The following is a 19,564-nucleotide window of genomic DNA, read 5'->3' as shown; positions in this document are numbered from 1 at the left end:
TGCAAAGCCAGTTCTTCTGGTTCCGGACCCAGAGAATTGTGGCCTGCTTCCACATTCCCCCAGGGCTGGGGGAAGGGTGGCGTCTCGGGAGCGCTCCCCTTTGCCCTTCCCCCTCAAGGCCAAAGCTGAACCCCAACACACATACACACACACACACACACACACTGGCCTACACAATCAGGTCTTCTTTCCTGGAGTCCCCACACGCCCCAGCTCCACTGTAGGAGAAGTTTCAGTAAGTGGTTTTCCGGGTGTGTCCTGAACCCAATCTGCTTTACTACCTTCCCTCTGTACTTCTCTCCTATAAATCCTAAATACCTCAGCCCTCCTGCTCCTCCCCCATTGCCAACCCCTTCCCCAGCCAGTCCCTCCTTATATCTCAGAGACCAATGCAACCCCACGTCTTGCCTTACCACTCTATTTGGGCCACGGGGAAGCCCAGCTCTCCATCTCCAAATTCCTGTATTGATCAGCACTGAACAATTCATCTCCTAGGCTGTATCCCATGTACCAATATTATCCATGTATTCAGTAAGATGCATCTAGATGACAGGAGATATTCTAGACCAGAATATACCCCCCAAAACCTGGTACAGATGGAGAGCGATGGAAGGAACCACCATTTACTAAGCATCTAGCCTGAACAGGTGGCCATCCCTCGTTCTGCCCTATGCTGTTTCGGTCCCTCTTCAAACTCTTAAGAAGTAGTTACTCTTGTTATCACTTACCAATAAGGACTCTGAGGCTCAGAGAGTGGGGACAACTTGGCAAAGGCCTGCCCCATGTGTTTTTCTGCTGTCCGCAGCCCTGACCCCCTTTAGTCTCTGTCTTGTTCGGTGGCCGGGCGGTCGTGTCCTCAGCTTCGTTGCCGGCTGTGGCCCTGTGGGGGCAGGCACTGGCTGCCCTTCTCAGCCTTAGCTCCTGTGGGACAAGCTCAATTCCTGCCCAGCCATGAGGAGGCCCTGCCCTCGCTGTGTCCCCAGGCCAGGAGAAGAAAGCCGGGTCCACGCGGAGCCCTGCCGCGCCTCTGTGGACAGTCCCTTACAAAACTCTTCCAGTGAGCACCTGACAGGAAAGGTCAGAGAGCCTTCGCTGAACAAGTCCTGCGAGCCTGCGGCAGGCTTGGAAGGCAGGGCAGAGTTCACGAGGCAACCGTGAGCATGGAGAGTCCCGGGCAGCGTCCGGGCGTCCGGGCCAGCTCAGCGGTCACCCGGAGGGTTCGCAAGAGAATGCAGGGGGTGGGGCCTAGCTCTGGCTCTCACCACTCAATCCACGTGAGCAGACTCGAAGCCCCCAACCCCACAGTGCTCTCAGCTTCCCACCCGTCTCCACGTGGGGCTGCCCACGTGGCCACGGTGGCCACGGTCACCCCTACGGAAGGGCGATGCTGTCATCTACAGAGACCTTCTCCAGTCAAGTCCGGACGGCTTCCTGAGCTGGGACAGGAAACCACAGCAGACCCCCAGCACGGGGATGGGGCGGGGGCATGTTTTAATGTCAAAGCAACGTAGAGGGCTGCAGTCATGAAGTGCCTTTGAAAAGCACCGTTTCCTAAGGCGCAAATCCTTCATTACCACCGCCTCGGTGAAAAAGTGTACATGCAGTGGGCGCCCGGAGCTCGCGCCTGCTGTACAGCTACTCGGGAGGCTGAGACCGGAGGATTAATCACTGAAAACCCAGAAGTGGAGCTGCCGCTCAAGCGGGAGAACACCAGCCTCGACGGAAAAAGAGGGCAGTGCCCAGGCCCAAAGGTCAAGTCCCAGGACTAGCACGTGTGTGCGCACACACACACACGCGCGCATGCACACACACGGAATTAAGAAAGTTAGGAAGCAGAGACAGCTCCCAGCCAACACAGGGCATCGTTGTCCTCTGACAACCCCTAGGCCGCGACCCGGGGGCCATACCTGCGGCCGTGGCGGGCTCACCCCGCTGGATGCCAAGAGCCCCGCTCCTCCACGTGCACCCCCCCCCAATCTGGAGCCGTCCCCAGGGGCCGTGTGGCCTGCCACGCCCTCTCCACCCCACCGGCCGGGATGATGTCACCCCTCCTCCCCTCCTGGCCCCGTAGCCGGTCCTCACTCCAGACCTCCAGCTCCCGTGAGTCACCGCTGCCCACAGTCACTAGCCAGCCCCTCGGGATCGTCTCCAAAAACATCTGGGGCTTTGGGTGAGCTCACAGCTCCTTGTCGGGGATCCAAGCGGACACCCCGATTACGTGATGGGGAAACAGGAAACGGAAGAGACCGCGAACCCCACTTATCCTTACAATCACGGCTCTCACAGAAGGCCGTTCTCCACTTACCGGCCTGCGGGCGGGAGCGCCCTGGACAGAGTGGTAGAATTCCGGCTGCACTCGGCTGTTCTTCTTGATCCTCCTCTTCCTGGCGGCGCTCTCCTGCTCGCTCTGGGGCTGAGCCTCCACCGCGGGCTTCGCTTCCTCCAGGCGGGCGGCGGCGGCGGCGGCCACGCGCCTCCGGACGTGCCGGGGGCTGGCTCGGAATCCCTGCGGCAGGAGGCAGAACGCGCGGTCAGGCCCCCCGGGACGGGCTCCGGGGTAGGCTCCCCACCAGCCCCCGCAGGCCCCCAGCCCCACGACTCCTCTTCACCCCCACGGGGAGCGGCGAGAGCCGGCGGGCGCGGGAGGGGGCGGGGGCTGGCCCCAGCACGGCCATGTCTACAGCACCGCCCGCCATGACCGGTTCCCGGTGCCCTGGGGACGGGGCTGACATCTGCTCTACTGGGGGGGGGGGGGGGGGGCGTGTCGAGTGTGCCAGATGGGGCTTGAACTCGGGGCCGAGGTGCTGTCCCTTAGCTTTTTCTTTTTTCTTTCTTGCCAGTCCTGGGCCTTGGACTCAGGGCCTGAGCACCGTCCCTGGCTTCTTCCCGCTCCAGGCTAGCACTCTGCCACCTGAGCCACAGCGCCACTTCTGGCCGTTTTCCATATATGTGGTGCTGGGGAATCGAACCCAGAGCTTCATGTGTAGGAGGCAAGCGCTCTTGCCACTAGGCCATATTCCCAGCCCTCCCTTTGCTTTTTCACGCAAGACTTATGTATGTTCAACCACGGGAGCCACACGCCACGGACGTTCCTGCTCAGACTGGCTTCTGACCATGATCCTCGGCCCTCAGCCTCCTGAGTCGCTAGGGTGGCAGGTGTGAACCACCAGTGCCTGTCTCACTTATACACACTGTGACTAGGCGTTAAAAAGCATTCCTGGGCTCTGATATGAAGCGAGCGGGGGGCACGGGGCAGATGCTCTGCAGGAGAACGAACCACACTTCACTCACGAGGGCAGACGTCTCTGGAGGAGGTAAGGAAGGAAGGCGAAGCTTCACACACACACACACGCACGCACGGGCTTACACACATTCACATGTACACATTCGTACACATATGCAGACATACACACATGCACAGGCATATACACCTACGCATGCATGTGTGCACACACACACTACAGAGACAATCCAGAAGTAAAATGGAGGCCAAGTGCCAGGTTAAACAGAGCTACACGCTGAAGCTTTCTGTGCCCCGCTGTTCTACTCCAGGGCGCCTCCTGTTTTAAATAAGATGGTAGACATAAAATCGAGGGTCATTTTCCATCTCTGCATGAGGTGAGAGTCAGGGCGGCTCTCGGGACAAGGAGAGCTCAGTGGGCCACGCGGTGCCCGTGGGGACGTGCAGCCCATCCTGGGAAACTCCGAGGACGACGCAGATCCACGTCTGTCCTTGCAGAGCGTGCCTGGCCTGGGAACCGGGAAACGGTTCCTCAGCACTTGAGGGCTCCGAGAACCAGCAGACAAACGAGGGCCCCGGCCTTGGCCCCGTGGGGGGGCGGCGAGCGCGTCAAGAATGACTGCGCGCTGTGTTCCGGGCAGAGGAAACCACAGACGCTCCTGCAGCAATGAGCTGCACGACTGGAGGTTACGCCAGGGTGGGAGTGCCAGCCGCGCAGGGAGGGCTGAGGAGGGGGTGGGCAGGGAACGCTCTGGAAGGGCGGGCGTGCGTGCACAGGCCTTTGGAAGCTCGCTTATCCGTTACTTTAGTGGCGGGTGTGACTCAGACCAGGGGGCTCCCGGCATTGTTCCCAGGCATGCACGGAAGGCGCTTTGGTCCAGTTCACCCGCCCTTCTCTTTCTCATCTCCTGAATCTTGAAAGAGATGTTTAAAGAAAAAAAAAAAAAGCAGGGGCCGCAGCAAGAACTGCCGGAGACGAATGGGAAGGGGCCCAGGGAGGCTCAGGGTGCTGAAGCGAGCGGAAGCTGACTCCCTCTTCACTAAGCTCTCCCCCGCTGCCGAGCTTCAGGGTTGGGAGGTGTGTGCTCTGTCTGCTCGGCATCCAGGGAAGGTCGCCCCCCCCAAGCCCCCCCCCACCCCGTGATAAGAGTGTGTAAACTGCTTGACCACCTGCGTTGTGGAACGTTCACGGTTAACAATAGCAAACCTGTGCCCTTCCAGGAAGGAGCAGCCTCCCCCCCCCCCCCGCCTGCGCCATGAGTAAGCACATCCCCCTGCTTTGTGAGGGGACCCCACAAACACCTGTTTACCAAACAGCAGATAAGCTCCCCAATTTGGACCACAGATACTATGGCGCAGGTTGTAACCCCATTGGCCACCTGCGTGTGGCCAGGCGTGACTATGTGGTTTTTTCCTTCTTAAACCCCTGCTTGAGTGGCCTGGTGGTCACAGTGTCAGCGCCCGAGTCTGCGCTGCGTCCCTGGCCGGTCAGCCCGCTTTGCACTGTCGCGGTTTCGGCTCCCGAGTCTGTGCCGCGTCCCTGGCCGGTCAGTTGGCTTTTTGCTTCCCCAGTAAATCCATCCTTTTGCTTAAGACTGTCTCTGAGTGGTGGCCTCTTAGAGGGGCGTGGAGTCCCCTCCCGAGAGCCCCGTAACGAGGGGACGCTGAGAACACAGGCACCGAGACCTGCAGAGGCTGGTCAGCGTCAGGGCCTGCCCTGAAGAGAGGAGGGAAGTGCAGAGGCTGCGCCGCAGAGCGCAGAGCCCGAGCGAGCGGGTACAGCCCCAAGGTTAACCGAGGTCACTAGGGAGGAAATGCAAATGCATCTGTCACTGGGGAGGCCCTCGTCTGGGCTCCCATCCCGCCCCTGGCGTGCAAGCTCGGCTGGTCTCCTCGCCCTAGAGTGGTCCTCGAGGACCCTCACTGCTCCGCCTGCCCCCAGGCCCCCAGCAGCTGCCAGCGAAGAGGAGCCAGGAGGAGAGGGAGGGCAAAACTGCGCGTGGAGCAGCTGGGACCCAACACGTCAGGTCCAGCAACCCCCGGGGCTGCTCTGTAGATGTGGAGGCTGCATACACCCCGCCCAGCGCACGCTCACACAGAGGAATGCCGCACTGGGGTGCTTTCCCCGCAAGCTCTGGGCGCCTCCAGGAGCCACCGTCTAACGCTAGGTGGCGTCCTCACCACGTTGCCGCGTGCTCTCCCGCCGGGCGACGGCCCGCGCTGGCTGGGTGACGTTGGATGAAAGCATGCTAGCTCCCGGCTGCTGCACTGGGAACAGCGTGAGTCTCCGGGGTGAGAATGCAGATTCGTCTCTTCTAAACCATAGACCATCGACTTCTGCATCCTCTGTGCTAGTACCAGTAGCATTCTGCAGCCAAAAATCCTAGAAACGCTAGGTGACAAAGATTGCATGAAACCCCCTTAAAGAGACAGAATCAAAAGAGATTAAAAAGGTGCTACTACAGACCTTCTGGAGATAAGGAAGTCTACCCCAACTGCCCAAGAGGACAGAAAGTGCGGAGCTGTTTATGATACTCAGAACAGGACGGCAATCCGCTCTGCTGGCTCTCTGCCGCGCTCACCCCTCCATCAGTGACTGCTCTCCTGTCCCAACACAGCTATGCCCTTTCCAAGCATCTTTTCACAAGCACTACAGCGGAGCACACCGACTCCGCGGCCGCCCCCCTCCTCTCACAGGCGGGCTAGCTCCCCTAGTTACGTAGCTCTCTCCTTACCTGTAACACGGGGATTAAAACCAGTACTTACTGCAGATGCTTGCTCCGACTGACACGCGGCCTGATGCGTGTAAAGCACTCGGCTCACGGTATGATTCGGGGTTGGCTAGATTGCTAGGCATATGAGGGGTGTACATGAAATACATACTTGGATACCGTAATGTGGTCTCAAGTACGTTCTTGATTGTAACCGGGTATGAAACGAAACCGGGGTGTGGTGCAGATAGACACACGTACTGCCCTGATCGCAGAAGAGCCCTTTGCTCTAGGGACACCCCAGGATGACGGTGCTCCAATTCCAGCTCTGCCTCCGCGAGCTGTGTGACCGCAGCTTGAGTACAGTCCCACACCCTGGAGCCCTCACCTGCCGCCTCCTTCCAGAACCACCGTGGCATTTCAGTGAGGTTGCCCACAGAGGTACTTAGCCCTGTGCACGCCATACGAATAGTCGTTCACCCACTCCCATTGTAATTACTAAGTCGCTTACTTCCTGGATCTTGTGATGGGGATTTATAGGTCATGACTATAAACCACAGAGGCCTCCCTGGACAGCCTCATTCTTTCTACCCTTCATCGTTACTTGTATTACCACTTGTCCTAAATTTCATTTTAAAGAAGTCTTGGCTTCTAGCAGAAGCAACTGTGGTGCTCAGACGGTAGGTGGTGCTATGCGCTCTTAGAGATGTTCACACGGGTTGGCGTCAGCACAAATCCATTTCTAGCCACCCAGTTCATGCTGCCTGGGTACCACGCCCTTCGGCCATGGGGGGGATGAGTGAGCTCGAAACCGCTCAGAGGCATCTCTTCTAAGGGCCGCAAGTGTCTCTTTACTCAGTGTCACACCGGCAGGTGGCCTGGCCACACCGCACTCTCCTCCTGGTTCACCTCTCCAGTCCACAGCCAGCGTAGTTTGCGCCCCACCATTGCACAGACATGTCACCCTTCTAGTCACTCTCAGATAATCGACGCGTTCTCCCAGACTCTTCAAGTCACCAACACAGGCTCATTCCGACGCGGTCGCGTCAGCCCTTCTGGTTTCCGCTCATCTGGTCAGACGGGGTGGAAAACGCCTCCGGGCTCTGGGTCCCAAGACAGCAAAGGAATGCTTGAGCGGCCCGGGGAGCCCTCCGCGCATCCGCAGGGAACCAGGCTGGCGGAAGGCGCCCGGCACGGCTGGGAGTCACAGCGAGTGGTCTGTGGTTTCAGGTCCGCAGCACCAGGGAGAGCGAGCCTCTCCCGCGCTCCCCGTGTCCAGCGCTGCTTTCTGACCTCCTCCCACGCAGGGCCGGTGCGCAGTGAGCTCGGGGGCAGGGCTACCCACGCGCTCCACCCTCCGCCGCCGCGTGGCTCCCCGCAGAGGTCTTCCTCCTCGGGATGGGACCGCGTGGCCTCCACACTGGCCGCCTTCTTGACCACCATGGACTCTCCCTGCCCTGCGGCGTGGGAGAAGTCTGCGGAGACATCCCGTCACCCCGCCCCCTCCCCCCGGGGTGTCAGGAGCCACAGGGCTGAGAGGCCAAGTTTCCTGCCTCTCAGCGGCTGAGACAGAAGCAGGGCTCTGGGCACGCGGCCCTTCCAGTGCCCCTTTCACAGGTAAGGGCTGGCGGTGAGACATTCGCCTGCGTTCGGTAAACACCAGCGCCAGCGCTGGAACTGCGCCGGCAGAGGCTCCGCCTCGGGTCAGGAAACGGCGGCCCCCAGCCACCTTGGCGCCAGCTGCTTCTGCAAGCGTCACCAGAACGCAGCCAGGTCCGTCTGTGCGTCTATGGCTCACACGGAGTCGATGGCCGCGCCGCGCCACCGAAAGGAGCGCCGTAGCCACCACAGAGGTCGTGGGGCCTGCAAGGTCGAGTGCGATTTGACCTTCAGAGGGAAACGTGGGCGAGCCCTCGGGGGCAGGGTCCCAACGGGCCTCGGGGGCAACCGTGAGCCGGGGTGTGGGACCTGCGCTCTGCACCTACCCCACCACCAAGCCGTGAAACAAAGGCCCGCCCACTGTGCGGAGAATGAACCCCACAACTCGTGGGGGGGGGTTGAGGGGGGAGACCTGGGAAGTGGGGGGGCAGTGACACTGTCCAAAAGTAAATGTACTCTTTACCTGACGTATGCAACTGTAACCCCTCTGTATATCACCTTTTCAACAACAATAAAAATACATTTTTTAAAGAAGGTCAGTCTAAATACCGCCAGCAGCCATGTCTCCTCCATCTGCTTGTGGTTCTATCGGCAGATTAAACAGCATCTGTTGTGCTGTTTCGCCAAATACATAGATGATACTACAAGGCACCCACTTGCATTGCTTTCCTAATGGGGATGAAGACTGCTCCCCGATATTGTGCGTAGTTAGATGGAACTCCAAGGAAAGGCCGGAACTGATCCATGCAGCCTCCGGTGTCCGGCACAGCGTGTTCACACCTGGACGCCTCCCGTGGACTTTGCATTTTAGGGGTCAAGCCACCATCCACCAACCCCAGGGACAGCGAGGGAGCCACGGGAGAGGCTGCCACGGGATTCGCGCTGCCGGAGTCAGTCTATGCTCTGATTACCCTTAGACTGAATCCGACTCCAGGCACTTCAGGAGAGTGAATCATAGGTAAAAAAACAAATATGTTTGGCTTTACAAAAACAAAACACCAGGGCTGGGAATGTGGCCTAGTGGTAGAGAGCTCGCCTAGCATGCATGAAGCCCTGGGTTTGATTCCTCAGCACCACATATACAGAAAATGGCCAGAAGTGGCGCTGTGGCTCAAGTGGCAGAGTGCTAGCCTTGAGCGGGAAGAAGCCAGGGACAGTGCTCAGGCTCTGAGTTCAAGGCCCAGGACTGACAAGAAAAAAACACAACACCAATTATGAGAGCAATATTGCATTTGTATTTGTATTTATATTTGTAGTTAAAAGGCAAGGAAGAAATGACACAAGAGTGGTCTTCCAGATGCGGCGGGCCCCACCCAGACCCCCTCCTGGGCCAGGCCTGGGATCCCAGCTGCTCGGCTGAGCCCCCGCCCCACCCTGAGGGCTGCATGGCCCAGCCCACGCTCGGGTGTCCTGCCTCCTCTGGGGGCAGCTCCGAAAGTCCCCGTGGTCCCGTGGGGCTTCCTGCACAGGTGCCACATCACGCGTTCCCCTCACTCTCGTGTGTGTGCTCCCTCCAGGCCACGCCCCGGCAAACTCCATGTCCCTAAGAGCTGACAGGAGACAAACACAGAGCCCAACTTCCCAACATGTCAGCAGCGCCATGACAGGAGCACAGGGGTCGTGGGGGCGGGGGGGGGGAGGAGGACTTGATTCGTGGGCGCGTGGCTAGTGATATGGTCAATTAGGAAAGGGCTTTGTGCAAACAAACGGCAGCTCAAGAATCATGTCTGGGCAGGGAGCCAGGGGCTCACCGCTGTCATCCTAGCTACTCAGGAGACTGAGCTCTGCAGATCATGGTTCGAAGCCAGCCCAGGCAAAAAGTCCCCAGGAAACTACTATCTCCAATTAACCAGTCAAAAACCAGAAGTACCGCTGTAGTTCAAAGTGGGAGAGTGCTAGTCTTGAGTAAAAAGAGCTCAGGGGCAATGCTCAGGCCCTGAGTTCAAGCTTCATGACCAAGGACAACAACAGCAAGATCACCTCAGAGACCCCATAGCCGCAACTAGAAGGCGAGGGTGTGATTTGCGGTAGCAGTGCTATTTACAGAGCCGGTCACTGCGCAGGCCCCTCAATACGGAAGAGAACTTTAACCTGCACACCTGCAAGTTTGAGGCCAGCCTGGGCTACACAGCCAAACCAAGCAAGAAAACAGGAAAGGGGGTGGGACTGAGATTCAAAGAGAAAAACAGAGACGGAGACAAAGACAAGCCCTACATCCAAAGCAGGCCACAAGAGATCCGCAGGGGCAGCCCTGTGAGGCAGGAACCAGGCAAGCGTCCTTCAGAGAGGCTGAAGGGCACGAAGGAGACCAGGAGGAAGGAGGGAGGGGACCAGGAGGAAGGAGGGAGGGGACCAGGAGGAAGGAGGGAGGAGGAAGGAGGGAGGAGACCAGGAGGAAGGAGGGAGGGGACCAGGAGGAAGGAGGGAGGGGACCAGGAGGAAGGAGGGAGGGGACCAGGAGGAAGGAGGGAGGGGACCAGGAGGAAGGAGGGAGGGGACCAGGAGGAAGGAGGGAGGGGACCAGGAGGAAGGAGGGAGGGGACCAGGAGGAAGGAGGGAGGGGACCAGGAGGAAGGAGGGAGGGGACCAGGAGGAAGGAGGGAGGAGGAAGGAGGGAGGGGACCAGGAGGAAGGAGGGAGGGGACCAGGAGGAAGGAGGGAGGGGACCAGGAGGAAGGAAGGAGGGGACCAGGAGGAAGGAGAGAGGGGACCAGGAGGAAGGAGGGAGGGGACCAGGAGGAAGGAGGGAGGAGGAAGGAGGGAGGGGACCAGGAGGAAGGAGAGAGGGGACCAGGAGGAAGGAGGAAGGAGGAAGGAGGAAGGAAGGAGACCAGGAGGAAGGAGGGAGGGGACCAGGAGGAAGGAAGAAGACCAGGAGGAAGGAGGGAGGAGGAAGGAAGAAGTAGACCAGGGGAAGGAGAAAGGAGACCCGGAGGAAGGAGACCAGGGGAAGGAGAAAGGAGACCAGGGGGAAGGAGACCAGGGAAAGGAGGAAGAAGACTAGGGGAAGGGGGAAGGGGGAAGGAGACCAGGAGACAGGAGGAAAGGAGGGAGAAGGAAGGAGGGAAGAAGGAAGAAGGAGGAGGAAGGGAGGGAGGAGTAAGGAGGGAGGAGGGAGAGAGGAGGAAGGAGGGAGGAAGACAGGAGGAAGGAAGGAGGGAGGAGGCGGGAGGCGGGAGGCGGGAGGAAGGCTGTTCGCACAGGGGCAGGGTCACCCCAATCCGCTCTGACGGCAGTGTGGCTCAGGCCTCTCAGCGGGAGACCCACAGCCCGGGCCAGACAGACACCCAGCCACAGGCTCCGGAAATAGCACCGCCGCGGGCGACGTCCCCAGCCCCCCTAGCTGCAGACCGGGAGGTCTGGGAGACGCTGCTTCCAGCAGCGAGAGCACAGTCTGTTTTCACGAGATGCTTTTCTGATTTGCCAGCTCGCAGACGGTATCTCTAGCTGCCACGTCCACAAATAGAAAGTCACAAATTGAAAATATCCAAGGCGAAGAAAGCACTCCTTCCAAGACAAGAAGCGAGCAGAGCGTGGAGTCGGGAAGTGTGTTTCAGGGAGTGCCTGCCTCTCCAGGCAGACTCGGAGCCGGCCCGCAGCGGGGTTCGGGAAGTCAGTGGTCGCCTCCACGAAGGCCACGAAACCCAAGCACGAGAGGGAGAGGCAGTGCAGAGAGGCGACAGGGAGGAGGGGTGATGGGGAGGAGGGGCGTGGGGAGGAGGGGGATGGGGAAGAGGGGCGTGGGGAGGGGTGATGGGAAGGGGTGATGGGGAGGAGGGATGTGGGGAGGAGGGGTGATGTGGAGGAGGGGCGTGGGGAGGAGGGGCTGGGGCAGGGGAGGAGGAGGAGGAAGGGTGCAGGGAGGAGGGACACCAGGAGAAAGGCCAAAGCCTTCCAACCCACTGGCGCTGACTACTAGTTTTGTGCGTGCTGGGGCTTGAATGGGGGTGACCCTTTCCTTTTCCCCTCCAACCGCCGCCCTACCACTTGAGCCACAGCTCCACCTCCAGCTATTTGGTGGTTAATTGGAGAGGGGAGTCTCTGGGACTTTCCTGCCTGGGCTGGCTTAGAACCTGGATCCTCAGATCTCAGCTTCCTGAGTAGCTAGGATTACAGGCATGAGCCACCAGCACCAGACTCAACTGTTAACCTCTGCTTAACCACCGAAAAACTACAAGTGGTGCTGTGGCTCAAGTGGTAGAGGGCCAGCCTTTAGCACAAAAACTCAGGGACAGCTCCCGGGCCCAGAGTTCAAGCCTCAAAACCAACAAGACAACGAGCCAAAACAAAACATGGACAATCTACTAAACATAATAAGTAGGAAGAGTAAAGGGCATAAAGATGGAAAACGTCTTTCTACCCATGAATACATTTTCTGTGTCAGCCTGAAAGACGCTATAAAAAAGGACGCATTGAAATAAACTCCACTTAGCTCGTCCACTGGGAGGGACCGCAGGAAACGTTTGATCTGGGTTAAAAGGCTCCACCGCCCTTGCACAGATCACTGCAAGCCCGCAGGAGAAGGCAGCGACTCTGCTCAGGCTTTCCACCGCGGTGCTAGCACCGGCACCACGGTCGAGGTCGGCGCTGGCGCCACGCCCCGTGAGTCACACACACCGAGCGCTCCCGGGACAGCCTGGCCGCGGCACTGCACACCGGCCACGGGCGCCCAGGGCCCTGCTGGCGCTCCTCCTCCTCTCTGTACTCGCTGGAAATGACCGGAAGCTCGTAGGTCATCCCCGCTTTTTTCCCTTCTTGATGAGAAGTATGCCTCCAGGGTAAGCAGTTTTGAGAAAGGCATGCACTGCCAGAAAGGCATTTAAAACTTGAATCCAGACCAAATACACACTCAGCCCCTTTGCAGGGGCTCAGGGTCAGCGAGAAAGCGGGCAAGGGTGGCCAGTCCGTCCTGCTGGCTCCGGGCGGGCTCTGTGGAGGACTGGGTGTTTCCCAGACATTTCTGACCATGGCCGTGCGCCCTGGCCGTCTAAGTCTTGCACAGTCGAAGTCTGGGGCGGGATGGGGAACCTTGAAACACTCCTCTGGCTCCTGCCTGTGTCTGGGCCGCAGGGAAGGCTGCTACCCGGCTTCCCTACTTTAGTACCATGGCTTGCTCTAGGGGCTTGAAATCCTGCTGTGAGCTCCAACCCCAAATGGGAGTAGCTTTTATGCCTTCATACAATGGCAGATAGGTTCACATGTTCAAACTATTTAACAGGTGAGTCTGGTGCTGGTGGCTCACGCCTGTAATCCTAGCTACTCAGGAAGCTGAGATCTGAGGATCCAGGTTCTAAGCCAGCCCAGGCAGGAACGTCCCAGAGTCTCTACCCTCTCCAATTAACCACCAAACAGCTGGAGGTGGAGCTGTGGCTCAAGTGGTAGGGCGCCGGCTTGGAGGGGAAAAGGAATGGGTCACCCCCAGACCCTGAGTTCAAGCCCCAGCACTGGCACACGCACACACAAAACTAATAGTAGCAATAGTCAGCCTGCCCAGGCTGGCTCTGAACCACAATCCTCCTATCTCAGCTTCCCAAGTAGCTAGCATTACAGGCGTGAGCCACCAGGGCCTCAATCGGTCCATGTTTTCATTTTTTTCTTTTTGCTTTTTAAACAGCTTTTTGTCTGAAATCAGAAACTAAAGTCCAACTATGACTGCGTTACTTGCTACAAACGTGAGCGTGGATGTCCCTGCTCTGATCCCCACATACATCCCAAAAGCCATCTCTAAATTCCTAGCATCTTCATTTCTCCTATACGCAGAGATATTTATAAATTTATAAAGATAATTCAAAAAACACATGGCTAACAAGAATGCAGATATCTCAGATCCAAATTCTAACAATTAACTTTCTACTACATGAACAGCCCATACTTTATCCTACTAATTAAAGCTCGGATTTATCCATTTTTTTGGATTATAACTAGTGCAAAAAATTTTCCTAGAAACATTTGAAGTGTCCTTTTAAACCTATCTTCACTAACATGGATAATTATGTCTTTTCATCTACTGTCAGTATGATGAGAGGAAAAAAGAAGTTTAGTCTGAATGTGCAAATTTTTTCTAGCAAAGTTAAAAGGCTTTCTATATTTATGTAAGACAATGTTTAGTGGTATGCTGTGGTTTGAACTCAGGTCCCCAAGCTTGCCTTTTGTGCCGGTTATTTCTGGAATGGTCATGTTTTTATGCCTAGGGGACCTGGACTTCATTACTTTACTTGTGCTTTTACAACAGGCATGAGCCAATATTCATTTTTAAGGCTTTAAATGCAATTGAAATCTTAATTCTGTCAGGTGGCGAACTCTCTTACTGGTTGGCAGAAGAAAAGAGTGGTCAGCCTTTTTTTTTTTTTTTTTTCTATTCAGGCCATCAACAGATTGGAAGAGATCTGCCCACATTAGGGAGGGAAATCTCTTTCACGAGTCCATCAGTTTAAATCTTAAAATCATCTAAGGGCAGCCTCACTGAAATCAACACAACACGGGTGGGCACGCTTCCATCATGGCCAGATGTTTCCAAATGGCAGAGGCTCACTCTGGGTCAGCACGGGCCAGGGGCTGATGTCCGTGGTTTTGTACCTTTATGTTCCTGGGGGGGGGGGTTGGCTGTGATGTGCCCCCCAGAAGGCCTCCATGGCAAAGGCTTGGTCCCAGATGGTGACTCTAATCACTGGCAGCAGGCGGTTGGATCAGGAGAGCTCTGACCTAGCTGGTGGCCTAATGCACGGGTTAATCCCTAACGCGACGTGATGACATGGCAGGTGGCGGGAGGTGGAGCCTGGCAGGAGGAGGCAGACCACCAGCCGGGCCTTGGAGGAGCACCCTGACCCTGGCCACATCCTGTGTCTCCTGGGATTCCTGACCACCGTGGGGTGAGACTGGATCTCCCCACCTCTGCTGCCAAGATGCCCTGCCTGGCCTCAGGCCCAGAGCCAGAGCCAGCTCGCCTAGGACTAAGCTATGGGCAAAACCAAAGCTCTCCCCCTTCAAGGTGCATGTTACGGTGACAGAAAATCAACGCAGAAACATATACCCAGAACCCACGTAAACATATACCCAGAATCTACCTTTCAGGAGATGCTGTGGCACGAACACAACTGAGAAGGATCTCTTCTCACCTTTGACTGTCTTAGGTTTCCACTCATATTCTTTCATGGTGGAAGATATTGTAATGCAATAAATTTCACATATCTAGAGAGCTAGGCCTTTTGGCTCTGGAAATACATAACGTCAACTGTGCTTACTTTAAGGTGGTCACAAGAACCATGGAAAGACCTCTCATCTCATCCTATCTGTGGGTTCTGAAATGTTCCTAAGAACTCCACACTCAAAACCAAAAAGCAAACAGGCTTCAGGAGAGGTTGCTGTTTGGCACTAAGGAGAGGCAATCAAATCAGTTTACCTGTTTTCCTGTTAAAGTATGTCCAACAAAGAAGTTAAACTCACATGCCAAGGAGCGACCGCCCAGCCCACCCAGCATAATGCTGGTGGCTCAAGTGACTCTCAAGACTGCCACACTCCCGCGTGGGAATACACAAGATACCACGCCCACCTATCACACACACACGGGTGCTACACCCCCATCACACAAGATGCCACGCCCACCCATCACACAGGTGCCACACCCACCCATCACACACAGATGCCACGCCCACCTATCACACAGATGACACGCCCACCCATCACACACACGGGTGCCACACCCCCAGCACACACAGATGCCACGCCCACCCATCACACAGGTGCCACGCCCACCCATCACACACAGAGGCCACGCCCACCCATCACACACAGAGGCCACGCCCACCCATCACACACACAGATGCCACGCCCACCCATCCCACAGGTGCCACGCCCACCCATCACACACAGAGGCCACGCCCACCCATCACACACAGGTGCCACATCCACCCATCCCACAGGTGCCACGCCCACCCATCACACACAGAGGCCACGCCCACCCATCACACACACACGGGTGCCACACCCCCAGCACACATAGATGCCACGCCCACCCATCACACACAGATGCCACACCCACCCATCACACACAGAGGCCACGCCCACCCATCACACAGGTGCCACGCCCACCCATCACACAGGCCACGCCCACCCATCACACAGAGGCCACGCCCACCCATCACACAGGTGCCACGCCCACCCATCACACACAGAGGCCACGCCCACCCATCACACAGAGGCCACACCCCACATCACACACACACAGATGCCACGCCCCACATCACACACAGAGGCCACGCCCACCCATCACACACAGAGGCCACGCCCACCCATCACACAGAGGCCACACCCCACATCACACACACACACACAGATGCCACGCCCCACATCACACACAGATGCCACGCCCACCCATCACACACACACAGATGCCACGCCCACCCATCACACACACAGATGCCACGCCCACCCATCACACATGGGTGCCACACCCCCAGCACACAGATGCCACGCCCACCCATCACACACACAGATGCCACGCCCACCCATCACACACAGAGGCCACGCCCACCCATCACACACAGAGGCCCCGCCCACCCATCACACACAGATGCCCCGCCCACCCATCACACACAGAGGCCACACCCACCCATCCCACAGGTGCCACATCCACTCATCACACAGAGGCCACGCCCACCCATCACACAGAGGCCACGCCCCCAACACACACCCAGATTGCCAATCAAAATTCTTGCAGCAGCTCAAGAAGGGAAAGCATCCAGGCCAAACATAACCCCAACCGCACGGGTGAGCCTCCTCTGCAGGCAGACGTGGCGTGGCGAGAGCCTCCGCTCCCTCAGCTCTCTGCACCAATCCTCTGCCTCCCCTCCGCTCCGCTCCTCACACGCCCGCGGTTAGCAGCTTTCATTAATCCCTCGTCTCCACTCTCATCATTTCGTGAAGCGGGACACAATCTCCTGACGCACAAAGGACAAACACAAATTTCCTGGCACGAGAGCCAGATGTTGGATAGCGACAGAGGGCTTCATAGCCTGGAAAGCCATCTTCCTGACTTACTCGATGGCCACCTTTGAGGAGGCACATTTTAAAAGCCAGTGTGTCACCAGAGAAGAGCTGGCAGTGTGAACATAAACGAAATGCAGATTAAATTACTCGGGATGAAATCATCGTGTTTACTTTTCATGTAGTGCAAATGGACTTGTAAAAAGTCACCTTTGGGCATCTGGAAGAGGGTACCAGAATCCAGGTAGCCCTTGGCCATTCATCTTCCTTTTATCTGGGTCTCATTTGGTCAACAACATCACTGTTGTTCTCTGAGGCCCCTGTGCACCGTACGGTGCTGAACCCCACACAGGACGGAGAACAGACCTGGAACGGGTATGGGGTGCCAGGGGCACAGGGGGCCAGCCATGGAGTGGAGCTAGGCAGAGGGCTGAGATCTGAGGATCGGGGTTGGAAGTCAGCCTGGGCAGGAGAGCCCATGAGGTCCTAACGAGCCAGCAAAAGGCCCGGAGAGGTGCTGCAGCACAGGGGTGGAGTTAGAACAGCTCCCAGGCGCTGACTCCAAGCCCCAGGGTTGGCAGCGAGAAGGAAACAATCATTGCTCTTGGGGGGGGAGAGGGGGCAGAGGTGAGGTAACCGGAGCTTAAAGCCAGGGCTGCACACCTCCCGAGCACGTATGCCATACTTCCAGGCCGCACCGAGTCCTGAAGATGAAATACAAACACACCACGCGATCCATACCCACGAAGATGTGGGGGGAATCAGCAAACAATACTGGCAAAAACATTCAAGGGGTGAGAAATTGATTTAAGACAGGGCGCTTTGGGGAAAGCAGAGGGTACAGCAGGTATTTCACTGGGGGGGAGGGATTTAATAAAAGCAATTTTTTTATATTTTTTATTATTAATTGAACATAAATTTTTTTACAAGGTGTTGTGCAAAGAGGGTGCAGTTACATAGTAGGGCAGTGTGTACATTTCTTGTGATATCTTACAATAAAAGCAATTTTTGAGCAAGCGCTCTAGGACTGGAAGAGCAGGAAATGGATACAGAGCAACCGAGAAATGGTCAGTGCAAGCAAGCAGCCATCACCTCGTGGCTGGAGGCACAAGAATTAGATGACAAGAACACGGAAGCTCAAGCCAGGGCGTCAACCAGGCGGAGCTCAGATCTGAGCAGAGAGGGCTGCTCCCCGCATACCACAGGGCGCAGCAAGTGCTTGTGGTCCGAGGGTCACCCCTGGAGGGGAAGGCCCAGTCCCGGCACCTGTGAGGGAGTGAGCAAGGTGGACCCAGTCCTGAGAGGAGGAGTTTCTATCCTCCAGGGAAGTTGTTCAGAGGGATATGAACAGGATCACATTCCTCAGGACTATGCAGTTATAAGCCATCAACACGCTGTGTGGAAAGTTTTCCAAGGGAACAAACCAAGAGGCAAAAGAGCTCATATAGTTTTGTCTATCCACATGAGAAATCACATGGAGACTATGAAGTGTTATTTATATATAAAACTTCATACCTAGAAAAATAGGTTGTGAGAGGATTCAGAAGACACGAAGAACAATGACGACCTAGGAGATTTGCGAAGAATTATGAAGAATCAGAAAATGATACAGAATTCAAACTGATGTATGTTTTAATTTTATAATGATATGAATGAATGTTTTAAGTTTTCCAGAACAATCATATAAATAAGCACTAAAAGAAAATGCTGGGGCTGGGAAATGCTGCCAAACTAAATCCTTAATCCCTATGGGAAAGAGATGCCACCAGAAAAAAAAACCAAAACAAACAACAAAAAATAACCCAGCTTTTCTGTTCTCTCTCTCAATCTCCTAATTCCATTACTAAGGTTTCATGTGTGGAGCCAAGACCAAAAAATTCTAACCATTAGCAAACCAAATTTGTTCTTTAATTGTATACAAAAGTACAGAATACTCTCATGAAAATGAGGCCTGCAATGAGTTATAAACTTACCTGATCAATCATCACTGCACAATAAAGAAAAGAAAGAGCACCCGAAGGAAGGTGCCCTCACTAACTCGGGCTTGTGTTTCATCTCAGGGCCGGGTGGGGGGCATTCCTTGTCAGTTGAATTCCCACGCCCACGCCCCTCTGTTCTGGAAGCTCCGGCTTGGGGGGGGGGGGGGCGGTGGGGAACGGCAGGGGAGGTGCGGAAGGCTGGGACAGGCTCTGCTTCATCCTGGGGCCTGTGCCGCCCCCTGGCATTGCAGGGCAGTGCCCTTGGGGGCCACTGAGGCAGAACAGCAAGGCCTCCGCTACAATTCAGCGGCTGAAGGGTGGAAAGCAAGGCCCAGCCCCACAGAGTAGGGCTGGCGACCTGCAGGAAGCTCCGGCAAGCGTGGACCCGCCCCTCCTCGGTGTCAAGGGGTTCCTAGAAAGCACCAAAATCAGGAAGCGCACAGACACCTCCTGAGACCCTTTGAGTTCTGGGTCTAGAAACTAAAATAGAAGATATAAACACCATGCCTGGCTTTTTAAATCACCCCTTTTGTACACGGCTTTCAGTGACGGCTTCAAAGTTTCTTGCAATAAAAGACGCCAGGGGGGCTTAACTTCAGTGAGAAACACTTGACACTAACAATTTCTCCGTGTGGCCTCACACGATGATTGTTTCACACCTGGGTCTCAACTGAACTGCTGTATAAACCCTAGTTTCCTTGTGACCAATATTAGCAGTAGTTTTTCCAATATCCATTCCTTTATATATGAAAGATACCAAATTACAGTAAAATATTCAAATAATCGCACCAACACTGCTAAACAGACAGCAATGTTACTGACAGCCGGTCACAGACAGGCGGCTCTCAAAGTGTTCCTTTGTCATGGCTGCATGACACAACCCAAGATCTTGGTATGAAAGCCGGTGAGGCCAGATTAATCTACTACACGGAAGGGGAGGTCTACACCCAGTCAGGAGCTGAACACCCAACATCCCCTTCGGTTGTGGAATT

At 56.2% G+C, this 19,564-nt stretch overlaps 1 protein-coding gene across 14 annotated transcripts in view; it reads right to left on the bottom strand.

Moving 5' to 3' along the window:
- Dst (dystonin) overlaps positions 1–19,564 on the bottom strand; it is a 290,647-nt gene that overhangs the window by 258,223 nt on the left and 12,860 nt on the right. For all 14 annotated transcript variants that reach the window (XM_048347587.1, XM_048347588.1, XM_048347569.1 and 11 more), the window contains exon 3: positions 2,306–2,506. In XM_048347587.1, the coding sequence (XP_048203544.1) occupies positions 2,306–2,506 (201 nt within the window). The remainder of the gene's footprint in view (positions 1–2,305; positions 2,507–19,564) is intronic.

Source organism: Perognathus longimembris, chromosome 6 (genome assembly GCF_023159225.1).
Source record: "Perognathus longimembris pacificus isolate PPM17 chromosome 6, ASM2315922v1, whole genome shotgun sequence".
Lineage (NCBI taxonomy): Eukaryota > Metazoa > Chordata > Mammalia > Rodentia > Heteromyidae > Perognathus > Perognathus longimembris.
This window is presented reverse-complemented; position numbering and strand designations above follow the sequence as displayed.